General features: G+C 40.0%; 1 protein-coding gene across 1 annotated transcript in view; it reads left to right on the top strand.

Moving 5' to 3' along the window:
* Positions 1-20750, top strand: part of GOLPH3 (golgi phosphoprotein 3) — a 45601-nt gene that overhangs the window by 11632 nt on the left and 13219 nt on the right. The window contains exon 2 of the mRNA XM_040262282.1: positions 17744-17875. Within this exon, the coding sequence (XP_040118216.1) occupies positions 17744-17875 (132 nt within the window). The remainder of the gene's footprint in view (positions 1-17743; positions 17876-20750) is intronic.

Genomic DNA, 20750 nt, shown 5'->3' with positions numbered 1-20750 from the left:
TACTGTGAAAAAAAACTATGGGAATGGATGTTGAGGGGACAGCATAGGGAAGAACTTTCTAAGAACATGACATGAGACTCAATGAATAGCTGCCAAATCCAGTGAAGACAGACTAGTATGTTTCAAGGTCGTGAGGTGTTGAAGAGCTTGGTTTGGTTTGAGGAACTGAAAGGTGGTTGAAGGCAGGAGTGGAGTGATGGGGAGAGAGACCTAAGATGGTGATAGAGTGCTGCAACATAGAGGCCTTACAAATCAAATCAGGTTAAGGACTTGGTGTATTACACTGAGTGTGGTTGGGAAGCCACTGAAGGTATTGGAGAGTGGTATACCCAGTATTTGTGTTATCAATAAAAAAAATTCTGTGTGGGGAAAGGACAGACACAGAACTTTTGGGGCTTCCTTGGTGGTTCAGACAGTAAAGAGTCTGCCTGCAATGTGGGGCACTCAGGTTTGATCCCTGGGTTCGGGAAGATTCCCTGGAGAAGGAAATGGCAACCCACTCCACTATTATTGCCTGGGAAATCCCATGGACAGAGATGACTGAGCAACTAATACTTTCATACCCACTGTTTATGTTATCAATTAAAAAAAAAGTTCTGTGTGGACAAAGGATCGCTCAGAGACAAGGAGACAAGTAGTGGAAGTTGGGCAGTAATATTTTGGTGTTACATTATTTTTCCAGTCCTATTTTCAATGAGTTTGCCTATGTTTATTTAAAACTTAAAAAAACAAACAAAAGAAAAAACCTTCCAGTACTGGATTGTAACCCCTTTTCTTTCTCTTTTTTAACCCCTGTTTTCTTAATAATGCACAGTGACCACCTTCCCATGTTAGTAAATAAGGATTTTTCCAATGAGAAATAAGATGCCCTATTATTTGCTGTGACTGCATGATAGAACATATTATTTGATGTACCATATTTAATAGGGGTGTATTATAAGTATGGTCATGCTGTGGCCCTTCATTCTTTAATTATTTTTCTCTCTAGTAGCCTGGAAATCACATTATTACTTTTTTAGGCCTTTGTGTTTATAGCAGATTCTTCTGTATAGTATCTCCTACTTTTCTTTACTTGGCAGCCATTTCTTACCCATCTCTTGATGCCCAGCCAAAGCTCTTTACCTAATTTCCAGGGCACCATTCATTGTGCTCATATCCCTTTTTTCTTTCATTGTGTACACCTAGCAGGGTGTCTAGAATGTTGTAGGTATATATGCATGTGTGATAGTCTGCTGGGGCTGCCATTACAAAATACCACAGAGTTGGTTTAAACAATAAAAATTCCTTTTCTCACCATCCGAAAGGTTGGATGCTTGTGTGATTGGGTTCTGGTGAGGTTCCTCTCGCTGTATTTCAAAACAGAGAGAGACAGCAAAATCTCTACTGTCTTCTCCTAAGAGCACTAATCTCATCACGGGGCCCCACCCCCATGACCTCTTCTCAACCTAATTATCTCCCAGAGGCTTTGTTTCCAAATACTGTCACATGAGTTAGGCTTTCATTTTATTCATATCAGTATTACAGTATTTATCATATTGAATTATGATTTTTTTTTTCATTTTGTGCCTTATAAATATCTTGGTCATCTCTATTACCTCTGCTTAGCATGTGGTACTCAATAGGTGTTTATTTAATTAAATTGTATTTTTCTTATTTTAAGGAAATAGAATTGTGCAGAGGCCAGCATCTAATATGTAGTGTTATGGTGACTTGATAGAAAACTTAAATGCTTTTATTCTATATGCTTTCCAAAATGTCCTCAACTTAAAATACTGACAGTGTAACATGGTGGTCAAAGAACAGTATCTAGCCAGAGCACTGTAGCTTGAGGTTTAACTGCTGATAACCAGATTATACTTCTTAATTTACCTAAACTTCAGGTTTTTCAATGTAAAATAATGCTTTATTCAGTCATTGTAAGACAAAGTGATAATTTACATATATGAAAACAGCTTTGCAAAACTGTTTACTATCCAAAACCTTCATGTTTCCTAGGAGAGATTATGGAATTATGGTTAAATCTTATTAATAAGATGCTGTTAAATATACTTTTTAAAACGTTGCTAGGGAATTTCCTGGCAGTCCATCGGTTAGCAGTCCACACTCTTACGGCTGAGGGCCCAGGTTCAGTCTAGTCAGAGAACTAAAATCTCACAAGCTGCATGGCATGGCCAAAAAAGAAAAACACCTTTGCTAGTCAAAAGTATGTACATTTTTGCCACAAATCCTTTACAAAATTCATTTTCTTGAGAGAAGGTCAGTTTCTGCTTACACTTTGTGTTCTCTGAAGTGAAATAAATGATGGCACCCATGGAAAGAAAAGTGAGTACTTCAACATCTCATTTTCATGGAAGCTGAAAGCAAACAGTTGTAGATTACACATTAGACAGACAGGACTTGGAAGACAAGACAGAATGATGGAGCTAGGAGAACAGTTTCAGTTCCAACTTTGCCACTCAGTAACTGGCAAGTCCCTTAATTCTCTTGAGCCTCAGTTTCATTGTCTTATGAAAATGGAGGAATAAATCCTACATAATTTGGTCTTGTAAGGACTAGACATGGTGCACATTGGGCTTTCCTGTTGGCTCAACCTGTAAAGAATCTGTCTGCAATGCAGGAGACCTGGGTTCGATCCCTGGGTGGAGAAGGTCCCCTGAAGTAGGAAATGGTAACCCATTCCAGTGTTCTTGCCTGGAGAGTCCCATGGACAGAGGAGCCTGGCGGAGAGGAGCCTGGTGGACCAAAGTCTATGGTGTCACAGAGTTGAACACGACTGAGTGACTAAATAGCAGCAGCAGCATGCTGCTACTGCTGCTAAGTCGCTTCAGTCGTGTCCGACCCTGTGAGACCCCAGAGATGGCAGCCTACCAGGCTCTGCTATCCCTGGGATTCTCCAGGCAAGAACACTGGAGTGGGTTGCCATTTCCTTCTCCAGTGCAGGAAAGTGAAAAGTAAAAGAAGTCGCTCAGTCGTGTCTGACTCTTTGCAACCCCATGGACTGCAGCCTACCAGGCTCCTCTGTCCATGGGATTTTCCAGGTAAGAGTACTGGAGTGGGGTGCCATTGCCTTCTCCAAGCAGCAGCATGGTGCATTGCAGATGCTTAGCCCAGTTTTAAACTACAACTGTCTGCACGTTGGAAGAATAAAGGATTTGGGGAGGATATGTTCCAGATGTTAATACAAGTTACCTGTGAGGGTGTGGGTGATGGATGGAAGGGAAGAGGTAGGGACTTTCCCCTCATGTCTCAAGGAGAGTGTGTAAATCACATATGAAAAGACCACTTAGCAAGACAGTACACTTAAGAGATAGGTAGAAGAGTAACCTTTGAAAGCCTGAACAGGAGCTGCAGAGGAAAACAGGAGAGTGGAAATCAGGGGAGAAGGAGGGAGTGTCAACATTAGCTTTTGTGGGCTGATACTCAAGAGAACTGTATCTGATTATGTGGGTTGGGAAGTGTAGGGATTTTTTTTTTTCCCCCACTATCAAGGAGTTTGGGGTGAATGGGAAGAAGATAGGGCCATTTTGGTGCTTGACTGTCTCTCTTGATGGACAAACCTGAGGACATTTGAATGTCACTTAGGAAGGTGCTGCCACATAAGGGAGAGCTTTAAGCTGTTTTAGGAGGGCAGGAGTTGTGAGCAAATATAGTTCTTGAGGTGGAAGAGAATGGGTAGAAGGGTTAGCCTTAGGCAGTTTTCCTATCATAACTAGAAAAAAGGAGTGTGGACTATGAAGTTGAGTTCGTTGATTATGGTTCATTGCTGGAAGTTGGGGTTGTTCCTGTCTGATGGTATTTACTTCCTATGGTGTTATCTGCTGAAAATGAGCTGGGCTGAGATTTGAGGGAAATGGCAACCCAGTCCAGTGCTCTGGTCTGGAAAATCCCATGGATGGAGAAGCCTGGCAGGCTACAGTCCATGGCATTGTAAAGAGTCGGACACGACTGAGCCACTTCACATTCTTTCACATTTTGAGATTTGAGGGGAATGTAGTTTTGAAGCAGCTGCTCTGTGTAAGAGCTGTGACCAGGGAAACATAGAAAGATTTGCCAGGATGGGTTTAATTTAAATCGAAATGGCAAGTTTTCTTTCTTTCAGTTCAGAAGCACAGCCACAGAAAAAGAAAGTGGACAGTTGGATCATTCCATTGGAGTTTTGGTAGGTGAATGCAATGGAAGAAAAATAGTTGCGAATGGAACTATCAGTTTAGAAGTTACCAGGAGTGTATTTGAAGTGGTATGCTTGGGACTTAATTTCCTTATATATAGAACAGTACTTGATACAGAATAGTGCCCAATAAATGACTGTTGGAATGGCTAGAGATGAGCATTAGAATGGAGAGGACTGATGTGAAGAACGGAGGAAAGCCCAGAATTGTGATCTGTACAAAACTGAAGATGAATCATACATAGATAGAATTTATTACTTGGATTGGGTTTTTTTTTTTTTTTTTTTGGCTGCACTGGGTCTTAATCGTGGCACATGGGATCTTTAGCTGTGGCATGTGGGATCTAGTTCCCCGACCAGGGATTGAACTCAGGTCCCCTGCATTAGGAACACAGAGTCTTAGCCACTGGACCACCAGGGTAGTTCCTGGATTGGGTTCTAACAGAGGGGTTCTTGGTTTGAGACTGGTGTCCCCATTCCTAGGGAATCGATTGGTCTGTAGCCTGGAAGTAGTGGTAGAATTCAGAGTAAAACGCTTGGGTGGGAAAAGTATTTTTAATGACCTTTAAATGAAACTTACCCACTACAGTTACAAACATGAGGCAAGCTGAAGTAGTACTAGTGATATCTGTGTTTGTCACCAGTAGAAACCAGAGCTATTTTCATATCTTACTACTTTCATTTAGACACCTTACATTATTGTCTGCTCATTGCTATGTTGAAATTACACTTGTGACTAGGGTTTGTTGTTTGATGTACTAATAAAGAAGCACCAATATTATCACAAATTTGTTTATTTTTAATACTTTCAATTTTATCTCCTTTGTAATCCTGTGCATTTTATTTTATGCACTTAAAAGGCAGGATAGGGACTTCCCTGGTGGTCCAGTAGTTAAGAATCTGCCGGCCTCTGTAGAGGACACAGGTTCAGTCTCTGGACTGGGACTCTGGGAAGATCCCTCACGCACAGGGCAACCAAACCCCTGCATCTCAGAGCCTGTGCTCCACAAAAGAGAATCCACCACAGGGAAACCCCGTGCGTGACAACAAAGAGTAGCCCCATTTGCCCCAACTAGAAAAAGGCTGTGCACAGCAGTGAAGACCCAGCACAGCCCCAAGTAAGTAAATACATTGTTGTTTTTTTTTTTAATGCCAGGATAGATACAGTAGTCTCTTAGTGTCCAAGGGACATTGGTTCCAGGACCCTACATCGCAGGGGTTACCAAAATCCTCTGATGATCTAGTCCCTTATTTAAAATGCTGTAGTTTTTGCATTTAACCTACACACATCCTCCTGTATCATCTGAGTCATCTCTGTTACTTACAATACTTGGTGCAATGTAAATGCTATATAAATAGTTGTAAAAACAATGTAAATAGGGGCAAATTCAAGTTTTGCTTTTTGGAGCTTTATTTTCTATCTGTGGTGTTTTGGATCCTTGGGCACAGAGGGCTGACTAAATTTTCTCTTTTGAGGGCTGTTTTAGAATAAGGAGTTAGTATTTTAGTGACTTTCAGTGAGGTGTGGGCTTTCTGTTTTTTTAAACTGTGACTTGTGGGTTTTTGTTTTTAATCATTGTGTTTCAATCACTTGTATTTTTTTTAAAGGGAGCAATTAGAAATTTGTATTTGTTTCTCTGCACTGAATCTGTTACCTGCGGCACACATGGCTCTTTTCGTCTTCAAGCTCTTGGTTGAGTTATGTGGGATCTAGTTCCCTGACCCGGGGTCAAATCCTGAGCCCCTGCATTGGGAGTGTGGGGTTCTAGCCATTGGACTGATAAGGAAATCCGAGTCACCTGTATAAATTGGTCCTGAATATTCACTGGAAGGACTGATGTTGAAGTTGAAACTCCAATACTTTGGCCTCCTGATGCTAAGAGTTGACTCATTTGAAAAGACCCTGATGCTGAGGAAAGATTGAGGGCAGGAGAAGGGGAGAACAGAGGATGAGATGGTTGGATGGCATCACCGACTCGATGGACATGAGTTTGAGTGAACTCCAGGAGTTGGTGATGGACAGGGAGGCCTGGCGTGCTACAGTCCCTGGGATCGCAAAGAGTCGGAGACTACTGAGCGACTGAACTGAACTGTATAAATTACTCTTTTTTTATGTTAGTTTTATGTTTAAAGTTGTCGCACCTTTGGCTAATGGGAATTCATTTCCTTTGGCTGCAGTGTTCTTTTGGTATCACTTATTAACCTTTGATAACTTCTTGCTTTCTGGTCAACGTCAAAATGCCTGAGACTCGTCTTCTAAATACATATCCTGTTTCAGACTTGAGATAGTCTTCAAGGAATCCTTGCTTTTTTTAAAGTGGGGAATGAACCACAGTCTGGGTACTGGGTGTCCTCAGTGTTATTGGGATGGCCTTGCCTCTAAGACTTTTCAGTACACAGACATAGATTGTATTTTCTTTAGGGGATAGAGCTAGCATTTGGGGGGAGGGAAGAATCACTTCACATGGTTTTTTATTCAAACTTAACATGGATTTTTATTTCACTTATTGAATTTTATACCTATATCTTTTTTCTCTTAATTAAAGTTCTTGGTTCCCTAAAATATTATTTTTATTGGATTAGTTACTACATGTATTTAAATAGCTTTAAAATAATAATAATGTCAGTATTACTACAAATTGACTGTTGAATTCAGCCTCAAATTTGTTTGCAATACTTTACTAGGATGTACAGTTAAAATACTGTATTCTAAATGCAATTGAAATAGTTAATATTTCTTTGTGGTTGTATCACTAATTTTTGTGCAGTTAGATTAGCTCATTTGTTTTCCTTCTTTAAAAATGTTTTTTCTGTTTTGAATATGTATAACTGTATCACAAGTTAGGAGTCTTTACTTCCATCATCCTTTCTGCTTCATTCCTTCTTCCTCCTGTTGGTCATTTTGAAAACTTAGTTTGGAGTTTGTTTTTCCAGTGTTTTTATAGCAAAATTAAACATACTAGTTCTTGCCCCTCTCCCCCATATACAAAAGATAGCCTACTAGAATGAAAAAGTTGGCTTAAAGCTCAACATTCAGAAAACTAAGATCATGGCAACTGGTCCCATCACTTCATGGCAAATAGATGGGGAAACAGTGGAAACTGTGTCAGACTTTATTTTTGGGGCTTCAAAATCACTGCAGATGGTAATTGCAGCCATGAAATTAAAAGACGCTTACTCCTTGGAAGGAAAGTTATGACCAACCTAGATAGCATATTAAAAAGCAGAGACATTACTTTGCCAACAAAGGTCCGTCTAGTCAATGCTATGGTTTTTCCAGTGGTCATGTATGGATGTGAGAGTTGGACTGTGAAGAAAGCTGAGCGCCAAAGAATTGATGCTTTTGAACTGTGGTGCTGGAGAAGACTCTTGTGAGTCCCTTGGACTTTAGGGAGATCCAACCAGTCCATTCTAAAGGAGATCAATCCTGGGTGTTCATTGGAAGGACTGATGCTAAAGCTGAAACTCCAATACTTTCACCACCTGATTCGAAGAGTTGACTCATTGGAAAAGACCCTGATGCTGGGAGGGATTGGGGGCAGGACGAGAAGGGCCGACAGAAGATGAGATGGCTGGATGGCATCACTGACTTGATGGACGTGAGTCTGAGTGAACTACTTTTGCATTCCAGTCCCCTATAATGAAAAGGACATCTATTTTGGGTGTTAGTTCTAAAAGGTCTTATAGGCCTTCATAGAACTGTTCAGCTTCTTCAGCGTTACTGGTTGGGGCATAGACTTGGATTACTGTGATATTGAGTGATTTGCCTTGGAAACGAACAGAGATCTTTCTGTCGTTTTTGAGATTGCATCCAAGTACTGCATTTCGGACTCTTGTTGACCATGAAGGCTACTCCATTTCTTCATTTTTTCCTTAGTCTTCTTTAAAGTAATACTCATTTAGTTCCAGCAAAATACAGAAACTTTGCTCCAGTATATCTTCATTTACCCCTTTCCTTTGTTCATTATTGTCAGAAATATTACAAGTTCACATAACTCGGTACTGTTTTATACTTACTATTTTATGCAATTTTTTGCTTTTAAGTGAGTTTTTAAAGGCAAAGATAGAAAATATATAGTCTTTCATGTTCATTTACCTTTGTATCTATCTTTTCTTTATATGGATTTGAAATACTGCCTGATATTAATTTACTTAAAATCAGCGGGAGTTCTTTTAGTATTGCTTATAAGGCATATCTGCTAGCAACAAATCCAGCCTTTGTTTACCTGTAAATGTCTCTTTCATCTTCAGCTTTGAAGGGTGTTTTGCTGGGTATAGGTTCTTGGTTGATAGTGTGTTTCTTTCAGCACTTTGAATATGTTATCCTAATGCCTTTTGGTTTCCAGTATTTCTAGTGAGGTTATTTGCTAATTGTCCCCTTAAATGGGATAAGTTGTTTTTTTCTAGTTGCTTTCCCAGTATATAATATCTACTCTTTGTTTAATGTCAGCAGTTTGACTGTGATGTTTCTGGGTATGATGCTCTGGATCTTTGATGAATATTTTTCACCATATTTGGGGACATTTTTCAGTTGTTTTTTCTACTTTCTCCTGTTTTTGAGACTCTTATCACTACTGGGAGGCTTGCTAGAACACTACTCTCTGAAGTGAAAGTGAAGTGTGAGTCACTCAGTCATGTCTGACTCTCTGCGACCCCATGGACTGTACAGTCCATGGAATTCTCCAGGCCAGAATACTGGAGTGGGTAGCCTTTCCCTTCTTAAAGAGATCCTCCCAACCCAGGGATCGAACCTAGGTCTCCTGCATTACAGGCAAATTCTTTACCAGCTGAGCCACAAGGGAAGCCCACTGAGGCTTTTCCTGTTTTCTTCATTACTTTCCATCTTGTTCTTTAAATTCAAATTCAAGCTCATTGACTCTTTCTCATCTTGTATCTACTGTTGAGCTCCTCCAGTAAACTTTTCACTATAGTCATTGTGTGTGTGTGTGACATATACACACTGCTGCATTTACTTGTTTTTGGCTATGCTGTGTCTTTATTGCTGCCTGCCGGCTTTGTCTAGTTGCGTGGAGTGAGGGCTGCTCTTTGGTTGTGGTGCGTAGGCTTCTCACTACGCGTGTGGTGGCTTCCCTGGCTGTGAGCATGGGCTCTAGGCACACAGGCCTCTTTACCTGCAGCGCCTGGGCTTAGTTGCCAGTTGCTGGCCCCCGGGCACGTGAGCTCCAGTGGTTGTGGCACAGGAGCTCATCAGCTGTGTGTGGCTTGCAGGCTGTGGGATCTTCCTGGACCAAGGATCAGACCTGTGTGGCTCGCAGGCTGTGGGATCTTCCTGGACCAAGGATCAGACCTGTGTGGCTCGCAGGCTGTGGGATCTTCCTGGACCAAGGATCAGACCTCTGTGGCTCGCAGGCTGTGGGATCTTCCGGACCAAGGATCAGACCCGTGTCCCCTGCACTGGCAGGTGGATTCTTATCCATGCCACCAGAGAAGTCCCAGTCATACTTTTTTTCTTTGGACAGAAAAAAAAAAGACCTTTATTCCCCTGTTTTCAAACAGATGGTTGCTAGTATAACGTTTATGAGTTTTGGCAGATATATCATAGTTTCCCAATTACTTTCAGAGAGTAACACAACTTGTATCATGCATTAACCAGGAAAACAAGACATTTTAACCTTTTCCCAAGTACATCAATGAATCCATCCATACTTCTTTCTTTCCAGCAATTTCTACACACGTTGATTAGTTTTTCTTCCTCTTTTCACCTCTCCAGTTATTTTTGGATCTACCGTCCATATAGGAATTTATTTAGTAATAGAGGAGGACAACAGTGATCTCTTTTATTCTTGGACTTCGGTTAGATCATTTCCTTAGGAGATATTTCATTTTAGAACTAGCTGAACATGTTTTACTTCAAGAATACAAAAGAAACCTAAAATAAACTTTTTTTAGTGAAGTATATAAAATAGGCATTAGCTCTTTTTTTTTTAATTTAAAGAATTCCTGGAAATAAAAGGTTCAAAAAGAAAACAGTGGAAAAAATAAGAGTAATTATATTTTATGGTTCATTCAGTGATACTTTTTAACTAAAGAATTTCATTCTCTTAACTGAGGTCAGTATTTGATGAATCATTATTTTTATTAATGAGTCATTGTCATTTTCCCCACTAATTCTTTAAATATGGTTTCCTTTAGTTCTTTACTCATTATTTGATAGAGTGTCCCTCAGTTTGGATTTGATGTATAAGTAAATTATTAATGTGTCTCTCAGTGTGTGTGTATTTTCTATCTTTTAAGGTTAACGATGTTAGGATTTCATTTGCTTCTAGTTGGAATGTGGCACTTGATAATCACAAGCCCTAATTTGCCGTCTGACAGATAGGTTCGTTTTGTTGATGGGACTGCTATTTGTTTTCAGTAAGCCACTACCCTTGCCACAATCACACTTACTGGTGTTCTAGTAACAACTAAAGATTACATTTATGTAAATTTGAATTCCTTGGCCATGCATAATATTTTTTTAGCCTGTGATGAATCTTTTAGTTATAGTTTCTATACGCAAACTTTTTCAGATACCACTGATTTAATATTTCATTAAATTCCTTTTGGCATTACTAAAAGTTAGCTGCTTACAAGAACAAAAATCTCTGCAAGTAACCTAAGGAAAGGAGATACAGGTCAGTCTCATGGAAATAAGGTTTAGAGGTACAACCCAAAGATACAGGCACACTTCTGTTGTTAGGATGCTTGTCTCTGTGTCTCTGTGTGTATGTCTGGGTCTGCCTTACATTGCATGTTCTCTCATTTCTGCATCTCTCTCTTCTATTCCTTTCTGTTTGTCATCATTCTCTGGTTGCATTTGTGAAGAAGGGCCAGTGACTTCTGAATCCACATAACCAGTTACATCTCTGTTGTCCATGCTCACTTAAGTGGTGCAGCCTCTGTGTGCCAAGTTCAGATTCCCGGGAGGAGAACTTTAATGTACCCATCCTGGTCCAATTAGATTTGGCAGAATAGTCATCCCTTTCTGTAAAATCTGTAGAGGGCAAGTTTTCTAAAAGGTGGATGTGAGCCAAGAGTGGTCTCAATAGTACAACTTTCGGAGTGAGTTTGGTGCGTGCGTGCTCAGTCGCTTCAGTCATGTCTGACTTTGTGATGCTGTGGCCTGTAGCCCACCAGGCTCCTATGTCCCTGCGTTTCCTCAGGTGAGAATACTGGAGTGGGTTGCCGTGCCCTCCAAGGGATCCTTCCGATGCAGGGATTGAACCGTCGTCTCGTCTCCTGCATTGGCAGGCAGGTTCTTTACTGTGAGTGCCACCTATAGTAAATCCCAAATGTTTTTGGAAACCTGATATTGTCTTTTGCTGAGGAAAGTCTGTGTAGAAAGCCATTTCTGAAACAGTGATCACAACAGAATTAAACATTATATACAGGTAAGTTGTTTTTAGTCATTTCATTTGGAAATACTTCGTGGATAAAAACAGAAACATGCTCGTAAAATATGAAAACTGTTGTGTGTACCTTGTCCATGTATTAACAATGGCCAGTCTTAAACACTAAAAGGCTTCTGGTTAAATATTCTGGAACTCAAAAGTTGAATGATGAGAATTCAGTGTTAGCATATTTAGGGGCCCAGTGAACATTTCCTTTTGAAATCCTCCCAAGTGGAGCCACTTGAGAAGAAAAAGGGAATCAGGCAAATAAAGATCCAAGTAAATTTTATCTCATTGCTGAGAAAAAGTTGTGTTGGAGGTTGTTACTTAGATCTGCAGTGATGTCAGATTACTGCATGTATTCTCTGGATGTATGCTCTGTCCCCTACGTTTAGATCTTGGAACTGCCCACTGAAGGAGGGATTGTGTCTGAGAGCTTGTCCCTGGTGTCATTGCCTCATTTGTTCCTGCGCCTTCATTCTTTCTGTTCTGCTCCTTGCTTCTGAGTGGCATACTATATGATAAAGGTCATATATCCCACTTAAAGTTACAAGGTTCTCGTGAGGTCTGCCTAAAGATTGGCCATTTGTCTGAGTCCTGGATACTGAGTGATACCAAAAACGTAAGATTGACGGGAGCACTCTGTAGTCAATTTAGCTGACATTCTGTTGGGAACGTCTCCACCACCTGGTTATCATTAGTTGTTGTTATTAAATTTTGGTAAAAGACAAGTAGAGGTGCTTTGAATTAGCTTCCAGGGTCTTCTGATTGTCTGCGTCTTGTATTCTAGTCTTGATTTTGTTGAAGACTTAGGCTTCCCTGGCTGCCTTCAATGCAGGAGACCCGGGTTCGATCCTTGAGTTGGAAAGATCCCCTGGAGGAGAAAATGGCAACCCACTCCAGTATTCTTGCCTGGAGAATTCCATGGACAGAGGAGCCTGGCAGGCTACAGTCCATGGGGTTGCAAAGAGCTGGACATGACTGAGTGACTAACACACTTGTGAGCTGCACATGGTATGACTTTCAAATGTGCCTGATTTGATTTTCTAGCATTTCAGCTCCCCAGGACAGCCATATTAGGGTCGTCCTGGGACCATCTGTTCTTGAATGTTTCCCCTTGTTTTGGACCTATGCCTAATGAAATCCTGTTTCTCTGGATTCTTGTGGGGGTAGTGTGTGATCCACTGCTACTTGGCATATCTCTGCCTCTTCCATTCTTATATTTTAGAAATAGCTGATTCTGATCCTAATCTTAAACTTGTAGGGCCCCAAATAGTTGTGTTTTTTTGTGGTTCTCTAACCTCCGCTAGGACCCAGAAGTTGAGTCTTCTGCAGTGAGTAGGGGACATCTGCAAGATCCTGTGGCTGCTGGTATTCCTAATGGAGTGCTGCTGCTTTGTCACCAAGCTGATTGCCTGGCCAGTGGTTCTCCCTTCATGTGGCCCTGAACTTTGAGTGCTAGTACCCTATTTTTGGATTAAGCTAGGGTAGTCAAAGCTGTGGTTTTTTCAGTAGTCATGTATGGATGTGAGAGGTGGACTATAAAGAAAGCTGAGTGCTGAAAAATTGATGCTTTTGAATTGTGGTGTTGGAGAAGACTGTTGAGAGTCCTTTGGACTGCAAGGAGATCCAACCAGTCCATCCTAAAGGACATCAGTCCTAAATATTCATTGGAAGGACTGATGCTGAAGCTGAAACTCCAATCCTTTGGCCGCCTGATGTGAAGAACTGACTCATTTGAAAAGATCCTATGCTGGGAAAGATTGAAGGCAGGAAGAGAAGGGGATGACAGAGGATGACATGGTTGGATGGCATCACTGACTCAGTGGACATGGGTTTGGGTGGACTCCGGCAGTTGGTGATGGACAGGGAGGCCTGGAGTGCTGAGGTTCATGGGCTTGCAAAGAGTTGGACCTGACTGAGCAACTGAACTGAACTGCCCTTTTGACAGATATGGTATAAGATTTTTACTAGGGCAAAAACACATTCATGCCCTGAATATATAACCATCCTGTTTAGACCACAGGTCCTTGTAATTGTTTCAGGAGTAGTGTTTTATCTGAGGACAAATCCCCGGGGTGGTGTGGTTTGTTACCTGCTCTGATGAAGTCTTTCGCACTGAGAAATCTGGTAGATTGGTGGTCTGCCTAGATTTGGATGTTCAGTCAGCCAGTCTTGTACCAAGTTTTAAGGCTCCCAGTAACTGACAAGTTAGACGCTAGTTCTTCATCCCACTGCTGTGCACCTGTGAGGCCTGTGCCCCATGTCTGTCCTCTCTTCCATGGGTTTAGGTTAACTTAGTAGCTGTAATACTGTATTTCTTTCAAGATACCATCTATTTTTAAATGCATCCCAATACCAGAGATACAACTTCTCCCCCCCTCAGTTTTTTTGAGAAATAATTGACGTACATCACTGTATAAATTTAAGGTGTACAGTGTCGTGGTTTAATTTACACATGCAGGCATACCTTATTTTATTGTGCTTTGCTTTACTGTGCTTCACAGATACCATATGTTTTACAAATTAAAGGTGTTTTAAAATTAGCAATAAGGAATTTTAAAACTAAGGTATATACATTTTCTTTTTTTTGGTTATAACTATAGTGTAGTATATATATTAACTTTTATGTGCACTGGGAAACCATAGCATTTGTGTGACTCACTTCTTGTGATAACTGGCTCTGTTTGTTCCTGTGGTCTGGAAACAATTCTGTGATATCTGATATCTACCAAACCGAGGTAGGCCTGTATGGTGAAATGATTACCACAGTAAGTTTAGTTAGCTTCCATCATCTCATAGAGATACTAAACTTATGTTTGGAGATCAGTAAAATGTAGTTGTATGGTTAGCACTAGAGATTAAAAGATGGAAGTGCTCTTTAGCACTTGGCAGGGTCTAAGCTGGTGCCCCAGCTTCAGTAGTTTTGCTTGTATGTGTAAAAATGACATGGATTCACTCCAGAATCTTGCTGGCCTAGGTCATGACCAAATTCACTTGGCTCTTTCCAGTGTACTGCTTTCCTTCTAATATACTTAATTCTCAAGGATGGCATTGCCACCGTCTTATCCAGTGATATCATAAAATATTTTTGTTCAGCTCTGGGCTTCCCTCCAGCCGATGCAGGAGACGCAGGTTCGATCCCTGGGTCAAGAAGATCCCCTGAAGGAGGGAATGGTTACCCACTTCGGTATTCTTGCCTGGAGAATCCCATGAACAGAGACTGGCGGGGCTAGAGTCCGTGCGGTTGCAAAAGAGTTAGACATGACTTGGCGACTAAATGACGACTCCCCTCTTCTCTCCTGCTTCCAGCAACTTGCTTGATTCTTGATCGTACTTTTATGATGTGGATTTTGCCAGGCGTCGTCAGCCTGCTTGGTATGGTTTGGTGGCTTCACTGATCTTTGGAATATTGCGTGTGAGTCCTGGAAGCTTCGCTGCAGAACTGTCCATGTCCATTTGTCTGTTTTCCCATGTGAAGTCAATTCTGTTTAAGTATGTGTCTTTAATGTTAATGCCCAAAAGCCATTCACTACATGTAAATCTTTAAAGTCCTGTTAAATACTCCATTTTGCTAACTTCTCTGGGTATACTTTTATTCTCAGGGCAGTTGAGGTTGAGGTGTATTTTGTTGTCTGCTAGAGAAGGCAGTGGCAACCCACTCCAGTACTCTTGCCTGGAAAATCCCATGGACAGAGGAGCCTGGTAGGCTGCAGTCCATGGGGTCGCTAAGAGTCGGGCATGACTGAGCGACTTCACTTTTACTTTTCACTTTCATGCATTGGAGAAGGAAATGGCAACCCACTCCAGTGGAGAATCCTAGGGACGGCGGAACCTGGTGGGCTGCCATGTATGAGGTCTCACAGAGTCGGACATGACTGAAGTGACCTAGCAGCAGCAGCAGCAGCAGGAAATGTAAGATTCTCTCCTCTCCCTTTTTTCTAAGGTGAAATTGATCATTCTTTTAATTTTTATTGTGTATTGTTTTTGGCTGCATTGGGTCTTCGTTGGCCTCCTGCAGGCTTAGTTGCCCTGGAGGCATGGGATCTTAGTTCCCCACCAGCCGTTGAATGCACACCCTCTGCATTGGAAGGCAGACTCTTAAACACTGGACTGCCGAGGAAGTCCCTAAATTTCTAATAAGTACTGTTCATCAGAAATTTCCAGGCTGCAGAGACAGGGCATGGTCCTGTATTTCATCCATCACTGTCTTATGAGGTGTACTCTATTATTTATATTTCGTAGAGGCTCACCTGGGAACTCCCATCTTATGTCCAGGCCAGTTGAAGCCAGATAGCTATAACTTTGATTTCATGTGAATCCATTTCTGGGCTTCCTAGAGCTTTAATTGTATTGGATGGATACACAAGCCATGGATTTTACCTAACATCTGTAAGTTACTGGTCTTATTAACTACTTAGCTAATCTCTAGTGATCTTAATTTAACCAGATCCCTAAAACTAAGTTTAAAAGAATCCCCTCAAATCTAAACAGTATCTGCTTTCCCTGCCTCACATTTAAATCTGCTTTTTTATTTTTTAATATAAAATTTTAAAAATGTTTATTTATTTATAAAGTACTTGGTAGTTTTGGGTCTTCATCACTGCATAGGCTTTCTCTAGTTGTGATGAGCTGGGGCTACTCATCTTTGTGGTGTGCGGGCCTCTCATTGTGGCTTTTCTTGTGGCCCATAGGCTCTTGGCATGTGGCCTTTAGTTCCCGTGGCATGTGGAATCTTCCTGGACCAGGGATCAAACCTGTGTCCCCTGCATTGGAAGGCAGATTCTTACCCACTATACCACTAGGGAAGTCCGGCTTCTTTATTTTTAAACAAATTGAAAAAAAAAAAAACAACCAAATATACACACACTTACTTGGCTGCATTGGGTCTTAGTTTTGGCATCTGTAATTTAGTTCCCTGACCAAGGATTGAGTCTGGGCTCCTGCATTGGGAGTGTGGCGTGTTATCCACTGGATCACCAGGAAAGTCCCATAAACCTGCTTCTTAATGTTGATCTCCTTGTGGCTCCCTTAGTCTAAACTCTAATTTTCTCAAAGCCTTCATTCTCAGAAGGGTAGCTTCATCATTTAAGTTCCTGTGTCAAAAGTGAAGTCCCGTGGACCATGGTAGTCAGTCATTGTCTTAAATACAAGCTGCCCACTGTGGCCTGGTGGAGCACCAAGACTGACCCCAAGAGAGCAACAGAACCCTGAGTCTAGGCCCTCCTTTCTTCAAAGGATTCTTTGACCTGTTTTCCGCCCACCAAAATCGTATGTTACCTTATTCTGAGTCTTAAACAGGACTAGTGACAGCTGCTGATTTCTCTTCAGAGTTGAGTACTCACTGAAGCCTGCCAGGCTCCTCTCTGTCCTTGGAATTCTCCAGGCAAGAATACTGGAGTGGGTTACCATTTCCTCCTCCAGGGAATCTTCCCAACACAGATCAAACCCACATCTCTTGGGTCTCCTGCATTGGCAGGCAGATTCTTTATCACTAGCGCCACGTGGGAAGTTGAGTACTTTAGTAGTTGGCAACTCTTCATGGCTTTGTAATTTGGACAGACCCAGTTGTTAGCTCTCAGAGTGCGTTTTCACTTGAGTATTCCCAAATCCCTTGATGTCTATCAGTCTCATTTTGTCCAGCCTTTTTATCCACCTCGGTTATTGCCCTTAAATTTCTCCTGGGGTTGAGTTTTGGGAGGTGGCGGAATCTGATTGCTTTGCAGTTTGTTATTCAGAGTACTAGGCATGGCCCCATGCCTAAGTTTTCTGATATAGTCATCTAAATTTAACCTTGTGTTTTCATCCTAAACAGCATTGAATGATGTTCTGATTCTGCATGAGGCCGCACTGGACTAGATTATTTTTCCTGAGCTTCTTCATTTGCCCATGTTATAAACCACTGTGATCTCAGGTTAACTGAATGGGTGAACCCTGAAGTCTGAAAGGGCCTAATTAGCACATAACTTTGTGACTTCCAAAGTTACTTGTAAGAAAGTGGTGAAAAGACAGTAAGTTCTTGAAAATCCTAGTTTAATAATGTATAGTACTTGTATTTTTCAGTATTTTTATTTTAATCAGAGAAAGATATGAAAGGTAAAAGGCACGAGAAATAGCTTTGGCTAAAAAAATACTTATTTTCTTGAAATAAGTAAATTAACTTTGTTTTCTCTTTTTAAAATAGGGTTACACATCGTTTTGGAATGACTGTATATCATCTGGATTACGTGGCTGTATGTTGATTGAATTAGCGTTGAGAGGAAGGTTACAGCTAGAGGCTTGTGGAATGAGACGTAAAAGTCTATTAACAAGAAAGGTAAGAGGGGACCTATATAACATAGCCTTTTTGAAGAGTTTGTGCTGCCTAAAGATGAAGAATGTTTCTACTAATAGTTTTCTATTTTATTGAAGTATAGTTGATTTACACTGTGCTGATTCCTGCTATATAATGAAGTAATTCAGTTATATGTATACATACATTCTTTTTTTTTAAGTTTCAAGTTAAGTTTTATTGAGGACCTTACTGTAGCTCAGGAGACAGCCTCTTGGGTAGGTCTGAGGAACTGGTCCTGTACGTTCTTTTTTATATTCTTTTCCATTGTGGCTTATCACAGGATATTGAATAAGTTTGCTGTATTATACAGTAGAACCATGTTGTTTTACTAAGAGCTTTCGGAAGTTAAAGAAGTTGATTTTAAAGTTAAATCTTTATTGAATCATGATTCTGTGTATATATATATTTTTTTGCATCTTTGATTTTTTGGTCCTTTGTACATAATGACTAATGTGATTCATTGTTAGGATCATCAGCCGTTGCATCCTGCATATTCAATAAGACTCCCAAACTCTATTTGCTATTCCTGAAAACCATGATTTGGAAGACTTGACATAAGTACTCAAAAGTGATACTGTGCAGATTAACTATCCATAGGCTATTGATCTTTTTGCCAGAATACAAATACTTTTCAGATCTCCTCCTCTCCATTGTTAAAGTCTGTGTTAATACATGTGTTATTGACTAGTTTCTAGACTTTTTAACTTTCATTTCAGTCTAAAATATTTAAGGCCATTTCTCTTCGTCTGTCATTGATTCTTGGGGGATGTAGGGTGTTTCAAAACTCTTTTTTTCATAATGCATTGTGTTATGATGGGAATCCAAAATGCTTTAGGGTGAAAACTGAACATTTTTTGATTGATATACTAGATAGAATAATAATCCTATGGGAAAGAATATATTTTTGAAAATTATATACACAGTAGACATGGTATAGCAGAAAATATTCCTCATGGAATATTAAATTTAGTCATTTAAAGTAGAGTCAAATGAACTGGCATGAGATTAGTTTTGAAATTACTGTTTTAGATATTTGTCATAAAGCAGAATATAATTTTTATTTCCATTTTACTGTGCAACCATAGATTTATGGGGGACAAAAACCGTAGGAATTTTTAATTATCAGTGAAATATATGCATTAATTACTAGTAGTAATAGAAAGTACAAGTAATGTTACATTAATATTATGGATCCCTGACGTAAGAAAAAATATCCAACTGTACCCAGTTTATTATAATCCTGACACCTGTCTCAAAATGATGGGCATGCAGTGTGTTGAGGCCAGATGGCAGTCGATTTCGGGAGTTAATGGAAAGTAAGTGGTGGCATGACCACAGCATATAGACATACAACTTTTTGTCCCAGGGCTTTTTATTTTTTCTTATTCTGACATCCTACTACAAGCATGGCCCAGAATAGCACTTTCCAGTCAAACTCTCTATGATAATGAAAGTGTTCTATATCTGCTTTGTCCAATATGGTGGCCACCAGCCACATGTCTGTGAACTAGACACTTGAAATGTGGATCATGCAAATTGAGACATGCTGTAAATAAAAACACAATGGCTGTTTGAAGACTTACTATGGAAAAATAAGAATGTGAAATTATCTCAATTACATGTCAATATTTTGGCTATGGTGGGTTAATTCAAATATATTAACATTAATTATACTTATTTTTCTTTTTAAATATAACTACTAAAAAATTTAAAAATAGATTTGTGGCTTGTATTTCTGGTTCTAATTATATTTCCATTGGGTCATGTTGTCTCCGAAATAGACACTGTATTTTCTTTAACCTTTTATAGCTCATTATTGACCAGAGACATATTAATACATTAGTCTTTTGTACCTGAACGTTACTGATGAGAAATGTTTCAGTATTCACTTACACAACAAATTGCTTGCCACAGGGATCAGTTTCTGCTGAAATCCCCGTCAGTAATGTGCTAAGATTGATCAAAGAGGAAGGGACATGCTGCCAACGACAAGTTTTCAGGAAGACTCCCATTTTAAAAATAATATTGTTAAATTTCATAATATTTTAATAGCTAACAAAGTATCAATAATATAAAAGTTAAGCTTTGATATTACAGAATTTCAGCTATAGATTTGTTTAGCCAAGAGTGTTATGGAAGGCTTTAAAAACTCTAAAGCAGTGTAGTGTTTTCTTCTGTCATCCCCTACTTCTGGATTTTTCTACTCTTTTGCACCACACGGCCTGTGGGGTCTTAGTTGCCTGACCAGGGGCAGAACCCACGTCCCCTGCATTGGAAGCACAGAGTCTTAACTGCTGGACCACTAGGGAAGTCCCTTGGATTGTTCTGTTCTTCAAGTGGATTCTATATCCATCTTAACTTAATGTTTTGTAGTATTTAAAATTTTTATGTAATCAAACCTATTGGTATTTTCAGGGTTTCTGCTGCTTGTCACAGTTTTGAGAAAACTTGCTCTTTCTCTCAATTATATTTCATATTTAAATCTTTTATTGCATTGTAAGCTCTGAGGAGCCAAGTCTTCCTTTTTACCTCTAATTTGTTAGCCACTTGTTTTAGTAATGTCTGTTGAAAAATTAATTGCTCCAGTCATGTGAAATGTCACCTTTATTATATACCGAATTCTGATATGTAATTGAGTCTGTTTCTGTAACTAATAAATGTTTGAAAAATGAATTTCTGTATCAGATAGCCCAAGGTTTAGCAGTGAAGGGAATTGCAATGAGTATAAAGTCTTCTACCATTTTGCTTTACTCATTAAGGCACATTTTTGTTTATGTTATATTTTCATTTATGATTGGCTAATCTGGTTAGGTTAAATATAGGATTTTCTTAATATGGAATTAATTTAAAATCTGAA

This window comes from Oryx dammah, unplaced genomic scaffold (genome assembly GCF_014754425.2).
Source record: "Oryx dammah isolate SB20612 unplaced genomic scaffold, SCBI_Odam_1.1 HiC_scaffold_20, whole genome shotgun sequence".
NCBI lineage: Eukaryota > Metazoa > Chordata > Mammalia > Artiodactyla > Bovidae > Oryx > Oryx dammah.
This window is presented reverse-complemented; position numbering and strand designations above follow the sequence as displayed.